We start from the raw sequence: 26,816 nt of genomic DNA on the forward strand, positions 1-26,816 counted from the left end.
GCAGTTTCAGTTCATATTTAGTCGAAACGGTTCATACGTTTGAGGGAAATGGTGAACTAAACTAAACCGTTAAAAAAAGGTAAAGAATTTTAAACATTATATAGGAAGCTAATATGGATCATAGGAGATTACTTTTTCTTATGCTGCTTTATTATTTCTATCAAGGAACCAAGGTATAAACATTTCATGTAACGAATTACCTTAGATGTGAATTTCTTCAAAATAATATTTTCAGGCTGGTCTTCGGTTAAAGTTTACAAAAATCTTTTGTCATGCTGTCGATCCAACTTATCCACGTGTCGACTGGTGTATCCTCAAGGCTGTATCGAGAAATTTACAGTACTATAAATGTCGTTTCACACCATTGCATTTGCCATTGACTGAGTATAGGGTAAGTAAGAAGAAGATAGACAAAAACAAACAAAAACAGCAAGGAAGGGCAAAAGTCGGGCGGTGCCGACTGTATAATACCTGACACCTGCCCTATAAGTATAATGTGTGAGCTATTGGATCAAATCGGTCCATGTTTTGATACAGCTGTCATATAAACCGATCTTGGGTCTTGGCTTCTTGAGCTTCTAGAGGATGCGTATCCGCAGTGCGACACCTCTTTGTGAAGAAGTTTTTACATGGATGCCATACCAAATTGTGCAGTACCTTCGAAATGTCGCCAGCATTAGGAGGGGATAACCACCGCTGAAAATTGTTTCTGATCTTCTCGCCAGGATTCGAACCCAGGCGTTCAGCATTATAGGCGGACATGCTAACCTCTGCGCTACGGTGGCCTCCATAGGTAAAAATTGTAAATTTTGCCCATGAACATTCCACTAAGGAACAGGGGCAAACTTCTCACCTATCAATGAGTGCAGTCTTATTCAAATTTAAGCTCAATGATAAGGGGCCTCCTTTTTATAGCCGAGTTCGAACGGCGTGCGGCAGTGCGACACCTCTTTGGAGAGAAGTTTTACATGGCATAGTACCTCACAAATGTTGCCAGCATTAGGAGGGGAAAGCCACCGCTGAAAATTGTTTCTGATGTTCTCGCCAGGATTCGAACCCAGGCGTTCAGCGTCATAGGCGGACATGTTAACCTCTGCGCTTCGGTGGCCTCCTTAGGTACATGTCAAATTTCAGAGCTCTAGCTCAATCCGTAAAGGAAGAACGGAATAGTACCAAATGCGGTACTAAACGTAAGTTTTCTCCCGTTTCCAGAACTATATTTGTTATTTTTTCTATTTAGCCCTTTTATTTCGCGAGAACAATCATTTACGCCAAATGTCTAGCTCTATCCATTCGCCTTGCGCAAACTTCACGCATTTCGTACCTTTTGGTACTTTTAAGTAACTTAATGTACAAATGTCCAAAAACTCATTAAGACTCCCAACTCAGGTTGTCATAGTGTACTTATGTACCAAAAATTGATAGCTTCAGCTCAATTAACAAAGAAAGCACCAATTGCGCTACTAAAAACAATTGATTTGTCTGTTTGTAGGAGTTTTGGCGGTGAAGCGGACCTTTAGATGAATTTTCGAATTATTTCGACTTTTCGAATTATTTCCACTTTTCCACATCAAAGTCGATTTCACACTTTTCAATTTTTTTACACAAAAAGTCGATTAAACGTTTAGTCGAAAGTCGACTTTTGGATCCCTAGTTTCCCCGCATTCTTAGAGATATACTTCAGGAAGCACTATGTACGAAATCCGTCTGATACGAAAGTTGTTCTTTTCAGCACGAGATACAAGTTACGCACAGTGGCACCGGTCTCACACAGCCATTAAGTTTCTGGGCAACATATTTCTGAAACCATCCTCGAATGTTGCAGATCTCTCAACGAGATGGCTCAACAGTCCAAAATTCACCTGCTCTGGGTGCCGGGCCACAGAAATATCCCAGGGAATTGTAGAGCAGACGAGCTTGCGAGACTAGGAACTACTATGCACATTCCAGGGGAACTGGAATCTGTGGGTATGCCTCTTGCGACATGTAAGCTGAGTCTTCAGGATCAGGCCCGAAGGGCAACGACTGACAGATGAAGAGGTCTAACGCATTGCTGTCGCTGGCTAGAACAAATGTCTCGGTCTTTGTGTCCGTCATGACAGGTTACAGTCTGATCGAAAAACATGTTGACAGACTGAAGCTTGCAAGTAACCATTTCTGTAGAAGCTGTGAGGATGTAGAGGAAGAAGAGACTATAGAAAATCTGCTATGTGCATGTCCCACACTGCTAGTCAGAAGGAGTTCCACTTTAGGTTCTAATTTTTTTTATAACTTGTCTGATTTAGAGGATGTAAATATTCGTTGGGCTTTTTAATTTAATCTGGATGGTTCAAAGGTAAAAAATAGAAGGTATCTGAGTGAGTGAGGCAAGTGAGTCAGATGCCGCACTGCTACTTAAACTTAACCATCCTTACCCATGGTCCAAGGCGTTAAAAATGGTTAAGACATTTGTAGACGAGGGCATAGGCTTTTAGATGGTGATGGTGGCAGTGTTCGTGTTGGTATAGAAATTTTAAAATAATAAAATAAAATAATGTAATTTTTTTTTTTCAGTTACGTGTCCAAGTTTTTAAACGTTTAACGGGCTGGAAACCCTTTCTCTACGACATCACAGTGGGCTGTAATTTTACACGTCATCTAAATGTGATTACCCGATTGGCATGGAATATTGTTAGCAATGTATCGAATATAAACATGGTTGTCCCTATAATGTAAGTAAACATTAAAAGGATAAAACTTGTTTTCCTCGGTGACATGTGTTTTATTCATCCACAACAAGTATTAGAAGCTGAAAGAGTCGAAAATACTTATATTGAGAAGGCTTTGGAATTTTTACCAATTCCAAGCGGAACCTATGCCATCAATGCAACATTCATGTCTAAAAAATTACCAAGAGTGGTGGCAAATTTTCAATTTGATGTTCTTGATTGAGCAAGGTAAAATTTTATAACATATCGCAGAAATTTAATTCTAATCAATAAATAGCACACAATGTTAAACATAAGACTTTTTTTAATACAAAAACATTCCTATGTATAAATTTAATGCAGTTGTTTAAGGATTTGGAATGTTGCAAAAATTGGCATAATGAAAAAGAACAAGTAACAAGGCAATTAAGTTGGTCAGGTCGAACATTGGATACCCACCACTTCGGATATATATACATATATAAACGACCTTCTGGCATAATGTGGTGAAAAGTGCATCATTTATGAACCCATAGCCGCTATATCGAAATATGGTCCAATTTGCAACTATATTTAAACATAGTCCTTCTGCAATATTCGGGTAGAATATTTAAGGTTTTTATACAACCCATTGTATCAAATTTCTGCGAAATATAGGGGTTTTATATACGAACGCTTCAAAAGTTGTTTTTATACCCTCCACCATAAGATGGGGGGTATACTAATTTCGTCATTCTGTTTGTAACTACTCGAAATATTCGCCTGAGACCCCATAAAGTATATATATTCTTGATCGTCGTGACATTTTATGTCGATCTAGCCATGTCCGTCCGTCTGTCCGTCCGTCCGTCCGTCTGTCCGTCCGTCCGTCCGTCTGTCCGTCCGTCCGTCCGTCCGTCTGTCTGTCGAAAGCACGCTAACTTCCGAAGGAGTTAAGCTAGGCGCTTGAAATTTTGCACAAATACTTCTTATTAGTGTAGGTCGGTTGGTATTGTAAATGGGCCATATCGGTCCATGTTTTGATATAGCTGCCATATAAACCGATCTTGGGTCTTGACTTCTTGAGCCTCTAGAGTGCGCAATTCTTATCCGATTGGGATGAAATTTTGCACGACGTGTTTTGTTATGACATCCAACAACTGTGATAAGTATGGTTCAAATCGGTCCATAACCTGATATAGCTGCCATATAAACCGATCTTGGGTCTTGACTTCTTGAGCCTCTAGAGTGCGCAATTCTTATCCGATTTGAATGAAATTTTGCACGACGTGTTTTGTTACGATATCCAACAACTGTGCCAAGAATGCTTCAAATCGGTCTATAACCTGATATAGCTGTCATATAAACCGATCTTGGGTCTTGACTTCTTGAGCCTCTAGAGGGCGCAATTTTTATCCGATTTGAATGAATTTTGGCACGACGTGTTGTGTTATAATATCCAACAACTGTGCCAAGTATGGTTCAAATCGGTTCATAACCTGATATAGCTGCCATATAAACCGATCTGGGATCTTGACTTCTTGAGCCTGTAGAGGTCGCAATTTTTATCCTACTTGCCTGAAATTTTGTACGACGGATTCTCTCATGACCATCAACATACGTGTTTTTTTTATATGGTCTGAATCGGTCTATAGCCCGATACAGCTTCCATATAAATCGATCTATCTATTTTACTTCTTGAGCCCCCAAAGGGCGCAATTCTTATTCGAATTGGCTGACATTTTACACAGGTCTCCAACATATACTATAATTGTGGTCTAAACCGGACCATATCTTGATATCGTTCTAATAGCAGAACAAATTGTTTCTTATATCCTTTTTTTGCCTAAGAAGATATGCCGGGAAAAGAACTCGCCATATGCGATCCATGGTGGAGGGTATATAAGATTCGGCCCGGCCGAACTTAGCACGCTTTTACTTGTTTTTTTTAATAAAACAAAAACGGTTGTGGATGTCAATGAAATACTTATTTTCTGTGAAAATACGTTTGATTCCATTATCTATGGAACTCGATTTCTTTTACATGGCAAGTTCAGACGCTGAACCCAATTTTCGACAGTTTTCAACCTTAAATCTTCCGATACTGCTGCAATTTCGCGTTCCATATTCGCACGAAGTTCATCAACCGTCGCTGGCATGTTGAGCGACAAAAAGTATGGCGTCGATTGCTGTCCCTATCGGTCTACTTTTGTAGCGTCCCTGAAAAAAAACCTGTATGTATATTAGAACGCCCCACCCTATAAGGGAGATTTTTGTTTTGTTTTGCAACTAAAGAAACATATACACTATTTTTTTCCCTTTTGGTCCAAATAAGCGAAATACGAAATGTCATAACGATAACATGTGCCGCAACGCCATTCAAAATTAAGGACAAGACATGAATAATGGATAATACACTCAGCCGGGACTTGCTCGCCATTTCTGTGTGGAGTCGATTTAACAGATTCGATTTTAATGCACGTAGGCTAGGTTAGGTTGAAAAGAGCTTGCGTATATTAATCCGACCCATGGCAATATGGACATACACCTAAGCCAGTAATCGGCTTGTTGTGCCCTCTAAATACTAATAACAATATATAAAAAAAAGTAATCTCGAAAAAGAAAATCTAAGTTAGGAATTCCGTGCTACCTTCAAAATCCTTAATTATTTTCCATGTTACGCTCCCAAATTGGTTCATGTCTGGTATTATGTCAACATCTAAGTGCCGGTATCAGTTAGACGCGAAAGCCGGGCAATGACAAAGAAAATGTTCCAACGACTCATCATCTTCCCCGCATGCCCTACACATGGTATCACTTGCCGCACCGATTTTCCATAAGTGAGCTCGTAGGCCTATGTGTCCCGTTATGATAGAAATAGCAGTAACAACATCGCCCTCTCACAATCTGGATCCCCGTCAAATTGTAATCGCCCGGCACCCAAACGATGCTGATTTTGCCATCCTCAGAAAAGGCGTTAATCTTCTTCTTACACTGTAAGACTGTTCGTGACCTTACCGTCCTGGTTGTTATTGCCCGGATGGCCAGTTTACTGCCCGTAACACCACCTCACGCATTCGTGATCCATGCCTGCAGGACCGTATTATGGTCAGGCAGTCTAAACAGATTTCAGTCCCTGGGTTCTCTATGTAGACCCCAGACCCACTCTGTCCTCCAGCTATGGTCCATCCGTGTAACATAATCTTCCAGATGGCAATAGTAGGGTTCCGTCAATCCATGACTGTACCGATGGCAGCAGTGCCTCGCACTCGACTTCAGTGTTCATCGCAGGTATCCGATCGGAAACCTCTTCCCTTCCTTCCAGGTTTCCTATCGTCGCCTTGATTATACCGCGATGGTATCAGCTGCTCCCATCCTTAATCCATTCTCACATTAAATTAATCTCATAGCCGCAGTGGCTGCCTCACACATAATCTGTATGTTAATGGGTCGGATATCTAGAATAGTCTCCAGTGGCCTAGTGGGCGTGGTCCTCATCGCTCCGCCTATGCGAAGACAACAAGTTTGAACCTGTTGTATGGTCCTTATGTTGCACTTTTTTCTCCATAGCAGTCCATCAAACTAACGAGGCGTAAGTAAGTATTGGTCTAATCACGCTCCTGTAAAGCCAGTGGACTATCCTCGGATTCAGGCCCCATTTCGAGCCAACGGCCCGGCTCAACGTCTGTGAGCCTTCTCAGTACGCTCCTGAATGGGACACTTCCAATTCAGTTTTCTGTCCAAGATCACACCTAAGTATTTGACATTGTCAGATATCGAAATCGTCTTATTGAGAAATGTGGTGCGTTAAATTGGCCCACCTTCGTCTTCCTCGTGAACAGGCATATTTCAGTCTTCTCTCGGTTAACATTGAGACCTCTGGGTCTAGTCCAGCCATATGCCATATGCAAGACCCTCTCGGATCTTCTGCATAACTCGTTCGGATCCTTACCCCCTTAGAAGTATCATTACATCGTCTGCGTAGCATACGGGTTCAATACCCTCCTCAGTCGGCATCCGTAATAGGTCATTTATGGTGATCATCCATAGGAGTGGCGATAAAATGCCCCCCTGTGGCGTGCTTTGTGCCACTTTCTCCCTAATATTTACGCCATGGGACACACAATTTAGCCAGCTGTTCCTTGGCATATGGTTTATCCAGTCTCTAAGGATCCGGTACTGGTCTAAAGATTGTATTTGTGTTTCGGTCCGCACACTAATCCCATCGATGTCTATGCATACCGCCAATGTGTACATTTTGGCATCGAAGGATTCTTCTATTTTATACACAACCTCGTGCAGGCCAGTCTCCACCGACCTGCCCTTGACATAGGCATGCTGTTTGTATTTGAGCACTTCGACGGATGTCCTACTCTTAATCATGGTGTCCACAATACGTTCCATGGTTTTGAGTAGAAAGGACGTCCGTAATTATAAAACTTCGATCAACATCATTATTCCAAGATTCCGGTGTCTCTCTGAGTCTCGTCGTATCCTATGAAAAATGGGTTTCTATTAAAACCTCAACATGTCCTCCGTTGTCTCTGCTCTCACTCCCATGTCGTCTACAAAAGTTTCAGTTTCGACATGTGTTTTTGAGAGGAACTTTTTTATACCCTCCACCATAGGATTGGGTTATACTAATTTCGTCATTCTGTTTGTAACTCCTCGAAATATTCCTTTGAGATCCCATAAAGTATATATATTCTTGATCGTCATGTCGTTTCAAGTCAATCTAGACATGTCCGTCCACCTGTCTGTCCCTACGTCTGTCTGTCAGTCGAAAGCACCCTAACTTTCGTAGGAGTATAGCTAACCGCTTGAAATTTTTTACAATACATCTTAGTAGTGTAGGTCGGTTGGGATTGCAAATGGGCCATATCGATCTTGGATCTTGACTTCTTGAGTCACTAGAGAGCGCAATTCTCATCCGATTGGGCTGAAATTTTGCACGAAGTGTTTTGTTATGATTTCCAACAACTGTGTTAAGTGTGGTTTAAATCGGTCCATAACCTGATATAGCTGTCATATAAACCGATCAGGGGTCTAGACTTCTTCAGTCTCTAAAGGGCGCAATTCTTATCCGATTTAGCTGAAATTTTGCATGGCAGCTATATCCAAATCTGGACCGATCGTAGCCAAAGCGAAGAAGGATGTCGACTGGCCTAACACAACTCACTGTCCCAAATTTCAGCAAAATCGGATAGTAAATGTGGCTTTTATGGGCCTAAGACCCTAAATCGAGGGATCGGTCTATAAGGGGGCCATATCCAAATCTGGACCGATCGCAGCCAAATTGACGAAGGATGTCGACTGGCCTAACACAACTCACTGTCCCAAATTTCAGCAAAATCGGATAGTAAATGTGGAATTTATGCGCCTAAGACCGTAAATCGGCGGATCGGTCTATATGGGGGCTATATCAAGATATAGTTTGATATAGCCCGTCTTCGAACTTAACCTGCTTACAGACAACAAAAATAATCTGTGCAAAGTTTCAGCTCAATATCTCTATTTTTAAAGACTGTAGCGTGATGTCAACAGACAGACGGACGGACATGGACAGATCGTCTTAGATTTTTACGCTGATCAAGAATATATATACTTTATAGGGTCGGAAATGGATTTTTCGATGTGTTACAAACGGAATAACAAAATGAATATACCTCAACCCTTCAAAACGAATAGAGGTAAATGTGAATAAACATATCTCCTCTCCGAATCCCAAATTTCCATTCGCCAACGCAATGTAAATATTCGTTAATTACTAGGCTTTTTAATGCGATCTAACTGGTTCGGCAGAAGGAACTTGAAGTCATCTTCTTTCCTTTTTTCTGTAGTATCACAATGGACGAATATGTCTAGTTGAGTCTGATTGCAGACTGCAACTAAAAACTAACCTAAGCCATCGATACCACAACGGTTGCGATTTGAATATGTGTAGCTCCCTTTCCACTGATTTGACTTCTTCACCTCTCAAAAATGCGCTTTAGAATGATAGAAAATATTTAGTATTTGAAAAACTTGGAAAACAAATTCATTGAGTTCCATAAAAATATGTTTTTAAAAATTTCCTTGTATGTTTATTCTTTGCTTTTTAAATTTTGTGATGTGCTACCAACGTCTGTTGGGTGCTTAGTGGTGAATTTATCTTCATCTTTTTCTGTTTATCATTTATCTTCAACGTTTTGCATAGTTTGCGGCATGCTTTGCTCGTTTGCCAAAACTAATGCAATTTACTTCTTTAAATAGCAATTTAACATACATATTTTATTTACACAGCACACATGTATATATTCCCCTGTTATTTGTTCCATTTCCTCCCACACAGACTCAAACACACACCTACAATGTTTGGTGTCATTGCAGCTTGATATAACACAGCTTTAACGTATCCCTGCTGCTGGTGTCATCCTGGCTACCAACTTTCTCATACTAATTTTTGTGTGTTATCTTTTTGGCTTGCTAACGTTTGCATAACTTACTCGCCTGTTTTCACAAAGTTTAGTGATATTTTCATGCAAGGTTTTTCATGTTTTATGTTGTTAATGTATGAAATATGAATTAGTTGTATATTCATGAGCCCTGGGCGTCTAGGAGAGAAGTACACGCAGAAAAGTACAGCTTTTCAAGTAGAATAAAAAAACTTCTTAACTTCCCGTTCGGACGCGGCAAAAAAAAGGAGGCCCCTAATCATTGGGCTTTAAACTTGAATCGGACGGAACTCATTGATAGGTGAGAAGTTTGCCCCTGTTCCTTAATGGAATGTTGAGGGGCAAATTGCAAATTTTTAATAAAATATATTTTAGTTGTAACAATTGTTCCCAGTTAGGCTTCAAGATACACATCTGGATATTACAAGAAATGTAACTGCCTGTATGTACCTGATAAAAATCTTATCAAAATTGTAGCAACTAGAAGCTTATGATCTCAAATCGCAAATCAAATCCGCTGCGCCTTCTTTAACTCTCTAATATCTTTTAAGGGTGGGGACACTTCGCCCTGAATGCGGATATCGAATTCGTGCCTTTGTTGCCTATGACGCTGAACGCGTTCGAATCCTGGCGAGAACATCAGACAAAGCGGTGTTAACCCCCCCTTAGTGTTGGCGACATTTGCGAGGCATAATGCCATGCATGCCCAGTTAAAAAAATTTCCCCAAAGAGGTATCGCATTGCGGAACGCCGTTCGGAGTCGGCAAAAAAGAGGTCCCTTATCATTGAGCTTAAACTTGAATCGGAAAGCACTCATTGATGTGTAAGAATTTGCCCCTTCTCGGTTCCTGGTAGTAATGTTCTTCCTTAGGGTAATGTTCTCATTAGGGGAGGGATGGCACCTCAGACATTTCGACTCAAGTATGGATATCATATTCGTGCTGCACTTCCAAATCCCTTTAATTTGAGCCCCATATTGCCATGGCCGGTAAATATGAACCGTTTGGAGGGTGTTTTGGGGCTGTGGCGCCCACCGGCACATTGCACTGAAAATAGATATCAAATTCGTTCTTTATACCCAACGGAAATGAATTTCAGTTTAGGGGATGCTAGGCGTACCCCAAAACACTTGGCTTTCTACTCTCAAATACCTTTCATTTGAGTCCAATATTGTCATATTGCGCTGGGTACTTGGACCCAAATTTTAATACCATATTCGTTTTCTGGTCTCCAATACCTTTCATTTGGTGCCCTTATTGTGCCCATCGGACCACTTTCGGATATGGGTGGCGTTTTTGGGGTAAGGGGGAAGGTCCGCCTTCACCCGATATCTAAAAATTATATAGCCTATGTTTTCTTCCAGACAAACGTACGCAATCTATGAAAACTTTAAGAAAATCGGTTCAGCCAAGTATCACATAGTCATAATGGGTCTAATGGCGTTTTTGAGGGGTGGCGTGACCCCCAATACTTCGATCTGATTTTTTATGCCAGATTCGAAATCTACTCCCGAATACCTTTCATTTGAGCCCCATATTGAAATGAACGTCCAATATGTCTGTTTGGGGGAGTCTCGGGGTTGGGGCGGCCGGATGGGTACTTAGACTCAAATTTGAATATCATATGTGTATTCTACTCTCCAATGCCTTTCATTTGATACCTTTATTGTCGCAATCGGTCCACTTTTGATTTTGGGTTGTGTTTTTTGCATAAGGGGGAGGGACCGTCCCCGTCCCCCTGGGGGCGGCGGCCCCCATGTACTTGGACCCAACTTTTATTATGAAATTCGTACTCTACTCTTGAATACGTTTCATTTGAATCCCATATTGTCCCGATCGGTCGACTTTTTTGGGTAGTATTTTTGGGGTAATGGAGATGGTCCGCCCTCCTCCTTCAAGGTTATCGGTTCAGCTGTTTTTGAGTCTATACGGAACAAACAAACACAAATTTAATTTTATATATAAGAATATTTTTCTCGTCCAAATTAGATATCTTGCCCATTGACAATCCCCACCCACGTTCATGAATAACTTTGTCAATCAATTATTTGTATAAAATTTCAAGCGGATAGCTTTATTTATTTATAACTATACGATTAGAAGTGCTTATGCAAATTTGCCCATGATGTCCGATTCAAATTTGAAGCTCAATGATAAGGGGCCTCCTTTTTATAGCCGAGTCCAAACGGCGTGGCGCAGTGCGACAACTCTGTAAGGGAGAAATTTTTACATGACATAGTACCTCACGAATGTCGCCAGCATTAGGAGGGGATAACCACTGTTGATAGCGTCATAGGCGCACATGCTAACCTCTGCGCTATGGTGGCCTCCGATTAGACGGACAATAAGAAATATACAATATATACTATATGGTATCGAAATACAATGTAATATAATAAATTTTTTTAACCGTGCAGGTGTCACACATAATCCCGACATACACATAGGAAGTATGTACGTATGTGTACAAACGTACAAGTTGTAATGATTGTCACCTACATATACATGGTTGTCAGTCCATGCAGCCAACCACATCAGCCCATTGCTTATGCACCACAACATATAACCCACTCTATAGCCATTGAGGGAAGGATGTTAACAACATGAGAATGTCCTTAATTTCAAAGTGTTGTTTGACTACATCTACTTCTGCGAGCTGGCTAATGTTTTGGGCTGTGTTGTTTGCGTCTTGCCTGCCTCTTTTTTGGTGATACTAAAATTTTGTTTACATTGAAAATGCTAAAACTGTTTACAACAACAACAAAAAAAAAAACATTTTGAGCACCTGAACAAATGTTACTGCTCCACAGCTTCAAGAGATGTATTTTTGAAAAATTTAAAAACTATTTAAAAGCTATAAATGTTTCTTTTATATAAATGTAAGGAAAAAGGAAATTTAATAAAGACTTAAACGGAGCATATACTTAGAATGAAATTAAACCGCTGACTTAAGAACAAATAAGCTTAAATTTACTCTCCAATTTTCGAACATCGTGTTCGCTGGCGGGAAAATCTTTCCAATTAAGCCATTCGTAAATGACCAACCGAGCATAGGGACGAGAATTTAAGCCAAATGGCCAACCGAAGTAATTTTCCATTTTAAGTGATGGTAGCTGTTACCGCCGATGTCCGCTTTCCAATAGTTTTCGTTGAGCATGGCGTCAAAGTAAATTTGATTTATTATCAGCAAAATATTTTGAAAGCTGCTTTGGAGCCGTGGATACGCAAACACTTCGGTCGTTGACCATTTACGTACCAACAAGACTCGGCACCCTCACATAAAGCACTTGTAAACCAAATAGACTAACAAAAAACCGTTCCGCAATTCATTTTATCCACACAGCGGATGCCCAATTCGGGTTCCAATCCGATAGTTCTATTCGGGCCATGGATACGCTCAAGAAAGCCAAATGGCAAATGTGAAAAATACAGTGAAAGAAAAATTACGGTACTTTGCCATTACCTACTAGTATTATTTTATTCTCGTCATTGGCAAAGATTTTTAATACCATTTGGTATCAATTCAATACCAGACAAAAGAGGCTATTAAGAATTGACGGCGTCACATTAGTATTTTTGTCATCGCGCCAGAAGTGTTGTTGAGCTTTGTACTTAAAATATTACCGCCGTTTTAAAATATTTGTTTGACAAATAAAAAGCTTAAAAAAAATTTGAGTGCATCAAAACCTGTGAAAATACTCGAAAGCGGTGAAAATGGAAGCAGTACAAATTCTAAGGACATTCTACATCAAAAACGTGATAGTCTCTTGTATGGAAAGGGATGCTGTGTTGGTGTATTCATATGACAACTACTTCTGGGAATCGGTGGATATGGAGTCAATTGCTGAATACAAAGAATTGAGATTGGTCACGTTGTAACATTAATTTTTGTAATTAACATAAATAATCGAAATAAAATTAGAATAAACAAATCATTAGGGGGAATAATCAATAACGGTTTGGTACTATAACTAATAACGGTTTGGTGCTAAAACCAATAACAAGTTGACATTAAAACCAATACCAGTTCGGTAATAAGGCTAGTACCAAACGGTGCTAATCTTTTTATGTTTGTTCCGTACTATCCGTTATTGTTTTTTTTTTTTTGGTTCATTAGGGGGTGGAATAATCAATTACGGTGTGGTACTAAAACCAATAACGGTCTGTTGCTAAATCAATAACAGATTGGTATTCAAACCAATACCAGTTCGGTAATAAAGCTAGTACCAAACAGTACTAATCATTTTATGTTTCATCCATACTATCCGATATTGTTTTTATACCTTACGGTGTTGCCTTACTGTTAATACCGTATGGTACTGAAATGAGCACGTTTGGTATCAACTTTTCTCTGGGTGTACCGGCAGAGTATATTCGTGCAGCTTGTAAATTTATGACCGACTCAGAGCAATAATCAAGGCCAAAATTGGTCATATCGAACAAAAGCGAATGAATTGTGAAACACACTTTTTTTTCTCATTTGAATTAACAAAAAAAAAACTGCGCATAAAATAAAAATAAGTAAAAAAGGCAAAGGCCGGGCCAAACTTTGGATACCCATTACCACGGATATATATATTAACCGCCTTTCGTCATAATTCAGTGAAAAATGCATCATTCATGAACCCAAAGCAGCTACATGTAAATATAGTCCGATCTCCACCTTATTCAGGGTCTAACACAACTCATTATACCACATTCAAAGGCTGAAAAATTCACCTTTTATGGGCCTAAGAATTTGAAACGCGAGATCGGTATATGTATATTAAAGCTATATCCAAATATAGACCGATCTGAACCATATTGAATACGAATGTCAAGGAGCCTTACAAAATCTCAGCAAAACCGATTAATAAGCATGCTTTAATTGTCTTAAGAACTCATATCGAGAGCTCGGTATCCAAATAAAGTCCGATCTTGACCATACTCGGTACTAATTAACTCACCTTTCATGGGTCTAAATTTAGAAGATTGGTGTATATGACAGCTATATCCAAGTTTGGGCCAATCTGGCCCGTATTGAACAGGGATGTCAAGGAGCCTAACATAACTCACTAAACCAAATTACTGCGAAATCGGACAAAAATTGCGCCTTTTATAGGCGCAAGACCTTAAATCGAGAGATCAGTCTATATGGTAGCTATATCCAAATCTAGACCGATCTGAGCCAATTTAAGTTAGGATGTCGACAGGTCTAACACAACTATTGTCTCAAATTTCAGCGAAATCGAATAATAAATATAGTTTTAATGGGCCTAAGACCATAAATCGGCAGATCGGTCTATATGGGCCCTATATCAAGATATAGTCCGAAATATTCAAACTTAACCTGCCTATGGACAAAAACAGAATCTGTGCAAAGTTTCAGCTCAATATCTCTTACTTTAAAGACTGTAGCGTGATTTCGATAGACAGACGAACGGACATGACTAGATAGGTAACTTATAAGGTCGTAAATGGATATTTCGATGTGTTGCATATGGAATGACAAAATGAATATACCCCATCCATCGGTGGTGGGTATAAAAATTTTAGTTACAATTGATAACACTTTGTATCAGTTACCCTGTAATTGGTATATGGTGGATTTACCATGTCTAAAGCCGCATTAATAGGGCACTCTTGTCTCAGTGACTTTATATTTTAAATTTTCACACAGAATGCCCGAGAGTATCTTGTAGGCTATGGGGGAGACTTACCCCTCTGTAGTTGGCACTTACTGTCTTTTCTCCTTTTCTGTGTACGGCATAATATGCAGATGTTCCAATCATCGGGTATGCGTTAAAATTGCGCAGGCGAGCTGATGTATACGCCTTATCAGCGAGTCGCCTCCGGTCTTAAGCAGATTAGCTGGTTACCCATCGGTCCCTGCTGCCTGCTTGTTCTGTACTTCGTTCTCATTCTAAGTAGCCGGTATAAATTCTAAACCATTATGAGTCGTCGCCACCACCATAGGATGGGGGTGTAATAACTTCGTTATTCCGTTTGTAACAAATCAAAATATTTATCTTATATACCATAAAGTATATATATTCCTGATCATCATGACATTTTAAAACGATCTAGCCATGTCCGGTTGGTTGTCCGTCTGTCCGTCCGTCTATCGAAAGTATGGTAACTTTCGAAGGAGTAAAGTTCGGTGCATGAAATTTTGCCGAAATACTTTCTATTAGTATAGGTCGGGGCCATTTCGGTCCATATTTTAATATAACTCCCATATAAACCGATATCACAATTATAATTCTTGAGCCCGTAAAGAAGGCAGTTCTTATCCGATTTGGCTAAAATTTTGAACTATGACGTTTCCATGATATTGGGCCAAGTATGATTTGAAACGGTATTGCTCCCATATAAACCGACTGGGCTTAATGACTTCAACTATGGTCCACATCCAAACCAAGTACGCCCCAAGTCAGCTCATAACGTGATATTACTCCAATAGCATAGCAATTTTTCCGCTATCCTTTGTTTGCCTATAAAGGGATACGGGGCAAAGAACTTGGCAAATGCGATCCATGATGGAGGGTATATAATATTCGGCCCGGACGAACTTAGCGGGCTGTTACTTTTTTTTTTTCATTTTTTAATTTATATTTTTATCACTTTTTGTTTAATATTTTTTGATTTTTTGATTTTTTTACATTTTTTTTATCTTTTATTTTTAATTTTTTTATTCATTATTTTTTATTATCCGGACCCGCTTCGCTGCGCGGGTCCATCCTAAGAAAGTGGTATATATATGTCGCTTGACTTAGAGTATAGCAACATACATGCCTTTATGAGAATCCCATATGATCTTTATTGGTCTACGAATTCGCTCGGAGGGTTTAGAATCATTTGGGTTTGGATGTTAGATGTACTTCATTCTTAAAGAACTTTATTTTTGGGAGCGGGAAGGGACCCAGGGTGTTGGTTGGTGGGTTTAGGGAGGGGTATGGGCGTGGTCCCGAATGTGGGTATCAATTTCTCTACTCTCAAATACCTTTCATTTGAGCCTCATATTGCCGTGGTCGGTAAATATTTATGCCCGATTTAGGGGTGTTTTGGGGGGGGTGTCAACCAGACACTGGAGGGGTAGCCAACCAAACACTTGGCCCTGAGAAAGTATCAGCATCGTGCTCTACTCCCAAATACCAATTATTTAAAGGTATTTGGGGGGTTTTGCGAAAGGGGTGAATCCCAGAACTTTGGTCCCCCGAAAGCGGGTATTAATTTCATGCTCTACTCCCCAATACCTTTCATTTGAGCCCCATATTGGCATGGTCTGTAAATATGTCCGATTTAGGGGTGCTGTGGGGAGTGGAGTGGTCCCCCCAAATACCCAGCATCGTCCTCTACTAAAGAGAAGTTTATGGGATAAGGCGTTCCCCAAATACTTGGCCCCAAAGTTGGTTTTCTGATCACAAATACCTAATTGCAATAATCAGTAAATATGTCTGTTGGGTTACCCTGGCAGTGGGTTCCAAATGTTGATATCAGATTCGTGCTCTACTCGCAAATATCTTTACCCTGGCAGTCGGTTCCAAATGTTGATATCAGATTCGTGGTCTACTCGCAAATATCTTTCATTTGAGCCCCGTATGTCCATAGTCGGCAAATATGTCCGGTTTTGATAGGTGTTTTTGATTGCGGGCGAATATGATGAAGAAGTTAAGAAAACACAAAACGTCTCGCTCCCTTGCAAACCGAAAACGTTATTTATTATATAAAGCTAAATTTCGATCTTTATGCTATAACAAGAGTATTATAAAAACGATCTAAAGAAACTGGACTCTATAAATTGCAGTAAAGAATGGTGGGCGCTGTCTAACTCGTTAAAAATACCTTCTGGCTCCCATAGAGGAAACCTTAATGCAGAACAGTTCAGATGCGATTTTCAGCAGATTTGATAAACTACGGATGAAGATCAGGCTGTAAGCTGATGTATGGTATTTGTCATAGAACCCTTCTTGAACTCCCCCATAGAATTCGTCGAATTGCTCAATGTCATTAAAAAGCTGCAGACAAACAAGTCGCCAGGGCAAGATGGCACACCTTATGAATATTATAAAAATTCTCCCCTTATTAATAGGATTTTTTACACAAGGATATACCAATATCCTTTACATAACCAATATTGATTCCCCTTTAAAAAAAGGTGATCCTAACATTGCCTCGAATTATAGAAGACGGATAACATTTCTTTTCTCATTTTTTCATGGATACAATTTCGAAAATTTTCAATTCTATTTACTTAATCGTATAACAAATTGGCTGGAACGTGAAACCATTCTTAATGAATTTCAGGCTGGTTTCAGAAAGGGATATTCAACAGTTGACAAAATTTTTAACCTTGTGAATACGGTATATCTCAATATGAACGATAATGAACCCACATATAGTTTGTTCGTCGATTTTTCAACAGCTTTTGGATTGTTCCTTAGAAACAGATTTTTTTACAAAATTGTCAAGCGTGGGTTTGTCTACGATAATTAGAAGAATATTGCAAGGTCTGTATGGTAATACGACTAATTAGGTACGGGACAGTTGCGGTTTTCCGAAAGCCTGTAGACGGAATTCGGGTGTGAAACAGGGATGTATTTTAAGTTCGACAATTTTTTCATTATATATCAACGGTATGCCCAATGACTTACCGGGCGGAGTCAGTGTCGCAATTTGTAATATCAAAGTACTACTTAACGCAAATGGCATAGTAATTCTATCTGATCTATATCTCGTATTGTACTAAATGGCGTTTAAAGGTCAACTTAGTAAATTCGAAAAATACTTGTACCATGCCAAGTATGATGAGAATCGGTCTATAAACAGATATCGGTTTTCGAGCCCTTAGAAGCCAAAATTTTTATATGATTTGGCTGAAATTTGGCCCAAAACCCTATCTTATAACTTGCAACATCAGTACCAAGTTTTATCCGAGTCGGTCAATGTGGTCATATAGGCCCTCCTAAGTACCAGTATCCCGAAATGACTTCTTGAGACCAATATAATTTCAAATACAAACTCATTTAAGAAGGGTAAATTTTTAGCGGCTTCCATGGTCCGGCCGAACTTAGCACGCATGTTTTATTTCATTTAATTGTTGATATTACTTTTTATTGTTTGTTTCACTTTATTTTATTTTTGTTTTTAATTTTCTTTTTATTGTATTTCATTTTTTAATTTTTTATTTTATTTGATTCTAAATTTTTTTTAATTTTTTTATTTAATTTTCTATTTTATTTAATTATTTTATTCATTATTTTATTATTTAATATGTTCATTTTATTTTATTATTTTTTATTGTATTTTTCTTCTATTTTTAATTTTTTATTTAATTTCTTTATTTTATGTTGTAAATTTGTTTATTTAAATTTTTTGTTTTTTAATTTTTATTTTATTAGCACGCTTGTTTTATTTCATTTAATTTTTATACCCTCCACCATAGGATGGGGGGTATACTAATTTCGTCATTCTGTTTGTAACTACTCGAAATATTCGTCTGAGACCCCATAAAGCCGCGACATTTTATGTCGATCTAGCCATGTCTGTCCGTACTTCTGTCGGTCGACAGCACGCTAAATTCGGAAGGAGTAAAGCTAGCGGCTTGAAATTTTGCACAAATACTTCCTATTAGTGTAGGTCGGTTGGTATTGTAAATGGGCCATATCGGTCCACGTTTTGATATAGCTGCCATATAAACCGATCTTGGGTCTTGACTTCTTGAGTCTCTAGAGTGCGCAATTCTTATCCGATTGGAATGCAATTTTGCACGACGTATTTTGTTATGATATCCAACAACTGCGCCAAGTATGGTTCATATCGGTCCATAACCTGATATAGCTGTCATATAAACCGATCTTGGGTCTTGACTTCTTGAGCCTCTAGAGTGCGCAATTCTCATCCGATTGGAATGAAATTTTGCACGACGTGTTTTGTTATGATATCCAACAACTGTGCTAAGTATGGTTCAAATCGGTTCATAACCTGATATAGCTGCCACATAAACTGATCTGGGATCTTGACTTCTTGAACCTCTAGAAGTCACAATTATTATCCGATTTGCCTGAAACTTTGTACGACGGATTTTCTTATGACCATCAACATACGTGTTTATTGTGGTCTGAGTCGGTCTATAGCCCGATACAGCTCCCATTTTAATCGATCTCTCTATTTTACTTCTTGAGCCCCCAAAGGGCCCAATTCTTATTCGAATTGGCTGACATTTTACACAGGTCTCCAACATATAATTTAATTGTGGTCCAAACCGGACCATATCTTGATATCGCTCTAGTAGCAGGGCAAATCTTTTCTTATATCCTTTTTTTTGCCTAAGAAGAGATGCCGGGAAAAGATCCATGGTGAAGGGTATAACTTAGCACGCTTTTACTTGTTGATATTACTTTTTATTATTTGTTTTATTTTTTATTTTTTATTTTTTTTTATTTTTTTGTTTCATATCCTATTTCATTTTTTATTTTATTGATTTTTTTATTATATCTTTAATTAATTTTGTTTTCTTTTATTTTTAACCATTTTTTATAGTTCTTGATTTTGTTATTTTATTTTATTTTTTTATTTTATTTTGTATTTTATTTTTTATTCATTATTATTTTTTTTGCTAATTTTTGGTTTAATTTGTTTATTTTATTATTTTTCTGTTTAGTGATTTTTTTTTTTTGTTTTATTATGGCTTTCTTTATTTTATTTTAATTTTTTTTTTTAATTTCCATATTTACTTTTTTTATGTTGTAAATTTATATAGTCAAATGACTTTTTTTATATAATATTTTATATAATATTTTATATTTATTTTTAATATTTTGTTCCTTTTTATTTTATATTATTCTTCATTTTATTTTGTTATTTTTTCTTTTTTGATTTTATTTTTTGTTATTTAATTTCCTATTTTCTTAAATCATATTTTATTTTATTAATTTGTTTTTATTTTCTGTTTATATCATCATTCATTTATTTTATCTTTTATGGTTTTATGCTTTTTATATATATTATTTTTTATCGTTTTTTTACTATCTTTTATTATTTCGTTTTTTATTTTATTTTATCTGTATTTAACTTTGTATAATTCATATTTCCTTATTTTAAGTACGTTTTATTTTATGCAACACAATTTTATAATTTTGCAATTGTTATGATTTTATTCTTTAAAGATTTGTAAATTAACAATTAGGCACTGTTTGGTGTGCTCATAATTAAGGTTTCGTTATGGTCCAATTTTTGGGGTGGGCACTCTAAGCTAACTCTTGTCTGCCAACACTTAAGGGCGGATTTACATTTTGAGGTTTTAGGAAAACTAAAATAAAATGAGGATTATGCACAAATTAGCCTGGATTTAAAAACGATGTAACAACATTATATGAAAATCAAAAAACTTTGTCCCAGTTGCAAATTCCAAAAACCATTGTAGAGTAACTAAAAACTTAACACAAACTTATACACAAGAACTCTTGGTTTTTTTTGTTTAGATAAATTGATGTGATGCATGTTGAAGTTATGTTTGAATATGAAAAGGCTAAAAATAACAAAAACTGATAAATTAGTTTTCGAATAGCAAGAGAAATTTGTTTTTGAAGGCTCAATCACTTTGCATGTTTGAGAGCTGCAAAAACGCCTCCGATAAAACCTCTAGCAAAGGCACTAGGCAAACAGTAAAAGAACTTGATTGTGTGGCCAGTGTGTTTTTGTTCTTGCTAATTAAATGGTTTTTTGTCTTCTACAAAAAAATTACGAGTATATGGAAATTTTGTCTTTTCAGAAAAATTTAGGAAAATCAAAATTTTTCTAAAGGAAAAATTGCCATACAATTTTTTCGAAAGACAACATTTTTAAGGAAATTTGCTCTAATGACTAAATATTCATAAAATTATATAAAATTATAAAATTTTGGAGGATTAATATATTCTTACTGATTTCTTTGCGAGTTCATCTATTAGTAATGGAAGCATCCATGTTCCACTTACAATTACTTTAAGTATAACCAGTTCAAAACTAAAGAAATAACTTCGACTTACTTCTCTTACTTACTAAACTAAAGCATTTATCCCAATTGTTTTCCCATCTTTGGGAAAAGCAAAGTTACAAAAACTCGTTGTAATGACAGACAATTCAAAGTTCATTATTGCAGTTGACGTAGCAACTCATTTTTTCAAAGATAAGAAAAAGAGGTCAAATACTTAGAAGCAGGCAGATACAAGAAACGAATGTTTTAGTCCCTAAAGTGGTTCCTGTAGGTTGTGTTTTCCCCTAGACAAAGGTAAAGCATGATAATTTAGATGTGATGATGTAAAAGAAAAACGGCAATAGAAACTAGCTTCACTCACATTTCACGAGCTGAAAACCAAATGGGTTGGTTGTTGCTTAGTTAAAGCAGGATATCAAGTGGCTATGTTGCTGATAGGTTTATTATAATATAAATTTTATTTTTTCAGCAAAACTCATTAACAAACCAATATAAAGAGCAAATAGAAAAATTGTGAAAAAAATAGAAAGATTCCGAAAAAAAGAGTTTCTAAAAAAAAAAGTTTCCGAAAAAAATAGAAAGTTTCTTAAAAAATGTGTCGAATATATTGCCAGAATTTCATAAGCATTGAAAATCTTGTTGTTTGATTTTTTGTATATAAATTATTTAAAAAATATGGCAACTCTGGTAAATGTTACCCCCAAACACCTACCTAGAGCAGCCCACCAACCAACCGCCTGTATCACAGAGCACATATCTATGCTACTTGGGCCTAATAAGCACCCCAAAGATGGAAACTAGAACAAGTTTAGTATGCTGCTTTTCACTTGGTCTCAATGGACGTATGGTTGAATGGATGTACTGACAAATGTGCATGAATGTGATATGCATCTGTCTATCCTTGTTTGCCTTTATGTGTCAAATGCAGGGGAACAAAATAGAATAAAAATTCACAACAATAAAAGAATAATGCCATACTCTGCCGCATAACAGTTACAAAGTGTAAAATCTCTATGAGTTCTTCAGTCTTTGCGCGAAAGATTCACGCCAGAGTTTTTGTGTTATGCATTAGAAGCTCAAATTAGAACGGCCTTGGTGAGTATGTCAGCCTGTATCATGAATATTTAATTTAAATTATAAAAAAAAATAGACACTATTTAAGAAATTAACGAAAATACAAAAATTTTTATAATGGGGGGTATCACGAATTAAGATCCATTTCCCCTTAACGATGCATAGTTTAGGAGATACAGCCAATTTAAAGTTTTTATAGTTATATGGTATAGTGGGTGGGAAAAACATTAGCCGGAAGTCGAAATAAGAATTCTCTCTATAATGCGTTGTCCGGTCCGCTGGCCAATCGATTAGAAACGGGTGTGAGTTCCTGGAATGTCTAGTATCCCTGACAAACATCCTTACATCAGGGATAAGAAGACGAGTATCAGACCAACACACACCATGAAAGTACCGAGAAAACAGCTCCAAACAACCCGCATTGCGACGATTTTCAAGGTAGGCACTAGAGTTGGATACCCTACTGTCCACAATCAACGCCATCGCTTTTCCTTGTACACGGTCCTGTAGATCCAGGGATGATTTTGAAGCTCTAGCCCATTCATATGAGTTGTACCCCATTTTCGGCCTTATGAATGGGGTATTGATGTTAATAGGATCAGAATGAGAGAAGTAATTCTTACTCCGTTTAAGGAAGCCTAAGCAATTGAATGTTTCTTTCGGCACTTCAAATACATGTTTAGCCCAACGGACATCACTTTGTATTTTCATGCCCAGAACATCAAGAGTTTCTGATTGCTCAACCTCTATACCGTTGATAGACAAGGATGAACGTAATGGGTCAGCGAATCGTTTGTGTCACAACAACAAAAGGACTGAGTCTTCCATGCATTAAAGTCTATTCGATTCATTCGAAAAGAAAACGAGAAGGAGAAAGGCCAGAACCCTGGGGAACACGTGCGGTCCATTTATGCTCATTGGATGAGAACCCATCTATAGCGACTCGAATAGCGCGATCTCTGAGAAAGCTCGAAATAAATCGAATGAAGCCATTACCGACACAAAATGCGACAAGCTTTGATAATTGTGCCCCGTGTCAGACCCTATCAAATGCCTTAGAGATATCCAGATCCACAACCTTACTCTCAACAAACTGATGGATTGAGCGACTCCAACGTTCTGACAGAAATGCGATGAAGTCGCCCCGTAGAGCGTTTTCTGCGGAACCCATACTGTTGGTCGCTAAGAAGGCCATTAGACTCTTAGATTAGACATGAAATTTTCTCTAAAGACAAAATTTCCATAAAATTTTCCCTAAAGACAAAATTTCCATGAAATTTTCTCTAAGACAAAATTTCCATGAAATTTTCTCTAAAGACAAAATTTCCATGAAATTTTCTCTAAAGACAAAATTTCCATGAAATTTTCTCTAAAGACAAAATTTCCATGAAATTTTCTCTAAAGACAAAATTTCCATGAAATTTTCTCTAAAGACAAAATTTCCATGAAATTTTCTCTAAAGACAAAATTTCCATGAAATTTTCTCTAAAGACAAAATTTCCATGAAATTTTCTCTAAAGACAAAATTTCCATGAAATTTTCTCTAAAGACAAAATTTCCATAAAATTTTTTCTAAAGACAAAATTTCCATGAAATTTTTTCTAAAGACAAAAATTTCCATGAAATTTTCTCTAAAGACAAACATTTCCATGAAATGTTCTCTAAAGACAAAATTTCCATGAAATTTTCTCTAAATACAAAATTTCCATGAAATTTTCTCTAAAGACAAAATTTCCATGAAATTTTCTCTAAAGACAAAATTTCCATGAAATTTTCTCTAAAGACAAAATTTCCATGAAATTTTCTCTAAAGACAAAATTTCCATGAAATTTTCTCTAAAGACAAAATTTCCATGAAATTTTCTCTAAAGACAAAATTTCCATGAAATTTTCTCTAAAGACAAAATTTCTATGAAATTTTCTCTAAAGACAAAATTTTTATGAAATTTTCTCTAAAGACAAAATTTTCATGAAATTTTCTCTAAAGACAAAATTTCCATGAAATTTTCTCTAAAGACAAAATTTCCATGAAATTTTCTCTAAAGACAAAAATTTCTATGAAATTCTTCTCTAAAGACAATTTCCATTAAATTATCTTTAGAGACGAAATTTTCATGAAATTTTCTTTAAAAACAAAATTTCAATGAAATTTTCTTTAAAAACTAAATTTCTATGAAATATTCTCTAAAGACAAAATATCCATGAAAATTTCTCTAAAGACAAAAATTTCCATGAAATTTTCTCTAAAGACAAAAATTTCCATGAAATTTTCTCTAAAGACAAAAATTTCCATGAAATGTTCTCTAAAGACAAAAATTTCTATAAAATTCTTCTCTAAAGACAATTTCCATTAAATTATCTTTAGAGACGAAATTTTCATGAAATTTTTTTTAAAAACAAAATTTCAATGAAATTTTCTTTAAAAACTAAATTTCTATGAAACATTCTCTAAAGACAAAATATCCATTAAATTTTCTCTAAAGACAAAAATTTCCATGAAATTTTCTCTAAAGACAAAAATTTCCATGAAATTTTTTCTAAAGACAAAATTTCCATGAAATTTTCTCTAAAGACAAAAATTTCCATGAAATTTTCTATTAAGACAAAAATTTCCATGAAATGTTCTCTAAAGACAAAATTTCTTTAGACAAAATTTCCATGAAATTTTCTCTAAATACAAAATTTCCATGAAATTTTCTCTAAATACAAAATTTCCATGAAATTTTCTCTTAAGACAAAATTTCCATGAAATTTTCTCTAAAGACAAAATTTCCATGAAATTTTCTCTAGAGACAAAATTTCCATGAAATTTTCTCTAAAGACAAAATTTCCATGAAATTTTCTCTAAAGACAAAATTTCCATGAAATTTTCTCTAAAGACAAAATTTCCATGAAATTTTCTCTAAAGACAAAATTTCCATGAAATTTTCTCTAAAGACAAAATTTCCATGAAATTTTCTCTAAAGACAAAATTTCCATGAAATTTTCTCTAAAGACAAAATTTCCATGAAATTTTCTCTAAATACAAAATTTCCATGAAATTTTCTCTAAATACAAAATTTCCATGAAATTTTCTCTAAAGACAAAATTTCTATGAAATTTTCTCTAAAGACAAAATTTCCATGAAATTTTCTCTAAAGACAAAATTTCCATGAAATTTTCTCTTAAGACAAAATTTCCATGAAATGTTCTCTAAAGACAAAATTTCCATGAAATTTTCTCTAAAGACAAAAATTTCTATGAAATTCTTCTCTAAAGACAATTTCCATTAAATTATCTTTAGAGACGAAATTTTTTTCTTTAAAAACAAAATTTCAATGAAATTTTCTTTAAAAACTAAATTTCTATGAAATATTCTCTAAAGACAAAATATCCTTGACGCCCACTCCCTACACCAACAGCACCTTAAAAAATCAAAATTGGACCGACCGGGACAATGCAAATTACCCATGAAAATTCCACTAAGGAACAGGGACAAACTTCGAACGGAGTGCCGCAGTGCGAAACCTCTTTGGGAGAAGTTTTTATATGGCTTCTACGGAGAGTACCACACAATTTTCGGAAGAATTAGGAGGGGATAACCGGTATCTCACGAATAAACGGTATCTCACGAATAAATTCTTCAATGTTGTCTTCCAATGTGTCGATTGAAGCGGGCTTGTTTGTGCAGACATGAGCTTTGACATAGTCCCACATCAAATAGTATAAAGGCGTTAAATCGCACGATCTAGGCGGCAAATTTGGTTGCCCTCTTTCATTCCCCAAATGGGAATATTAGGCAATCATGTCTGATTGAAATGAGAGGAACTTGGGAGTAGATTACGATAATGAAATTAAAATTTGTGTTAAATATCTATCTAATTTTCAAAAACACCGGTCACGGAGGTGGGTTGGGCGATTCAATCAAAAAAAAAATCAGATATCCAATTGAGGGGCCAAGTGTGTAGGTGTCCGCCTCGCCCCGTCGGGACTTAAGGTCTGGGTTGTGAGGTACCCACAAACCGGACATTTTCAGATAATGGTACTATGAGCCTCAAAAGAAAGGTATTCGGGAGTACAGCATGAATTTTATATCCACATTTGGGACCAAATGAATTTTTGCAATTTTCTCTAAACACAAAATTATAATCAAATTTTTTTCTGAAGAAAATATTTTCAGGAAAATTTTTCTAAAAAATTCTATGAAATTTTTTATAAAAAGTTCTATGAAATTATTTCTTAAGACAAATTTTCCGTAAAATTTTCTCCAAAACCAAATTTATAGAAAATTATTTACAAACACGAAAATTTCATGAAAACTCAAACAACGAACCCCTGTGCGCAGCAATTTTTCTCTCTTATTATGAAAAAATTTAATAAATAAAACTTAAAACACTTGTGAACTGACCCTTTGCAATAAATTGTTACCAACCAGCAGCAATATGAAATAATTAAAATTTCCCCCATTTTATTTCAGATCCTCTGTGTGGGTGGCTTGTGATGTGCCACGAATATTAAAAAAAAGTAAATCTTTAACATGAATTCATATGAAAAATATACAGAATTTTATTTCTTCCTCATCGAGATTGTTATTCGGTGTTTTAAATTATGTGGCCAACATTATTTTCCGGGGGCCAACTAGTCGAGCTTACCGGCAACAGCTGTAACGCTCTACAGGCAAGGCATACATTTTAGAGAAACATTTGATA

General features: G+C 36.6%; 2 protein-coding genes across 4 annotated transcripts in view; one reads left to right on the top strand and one right to left on the bottom strand.

Moving 5' to 3' along the window:
- Nucleotides 1–26,816, bottom strand: part of LOC106093980 (tyrosine-protein kinase Src64B) — a 275,692-nt gene that overhangs the window by 129,797 nt on the left and 119,079 nt on the right. The gene's annotated exons all lie outside the window — the stretch shown is intronic.
- LOC131997266 (uncharacterized) lies at nucleotides 114–26,774 on the top strand. Its single transcript, XM_059367943.1, has 5 exons — nucleotides 114–173; nucleotides 236–391; nucleotides 2,554–2,711; nucleotides 26,585–26,597; nucleotides 26,670–26,774. Exons 1-5 carry the CDS (start codon nucleotides 114–116, stop codon nucleotides 26,772–26,774), a joined length of 492 nt encoding a protein of 163 aa, XP_059223926.1.

Source organism: Stomoxys calcitrans, chromosome 1 (genome assembly GCF_963082655.1).
Source record: "Stomoxys calcitrans chromosome 1, idStoCalc2.1, whole genome shotgun sequence".
NCBI lineage: Eukaryota > Metazoa > Arthropoda > Insecta > Diptera > Muscidae > Stomoxys > Stomoxys calcitrans.

Coding starts and splice junctions, on each gene's coding strand:
- LOC131997266 (XM_059367943.1), top strand. CDS start 114: ATGGATCATAGGAGATTACTTTTTCTTATGCTGCTTTATTATTTCTAT. Junction 174..235: donor ATTTCTATCAAGGAACCAAG/GTATAAACATTT, acceptor TAATATTTTCAG/GCTGGTCTTCGGTTAAAGTT. Junction 392..2,553: donor TGCCATTGACTGAGTATAGG/GTAAGTAAGAAG, acceptor TTTTTTTTTCAG/TTACGTGTCCAAGTTTTTAA.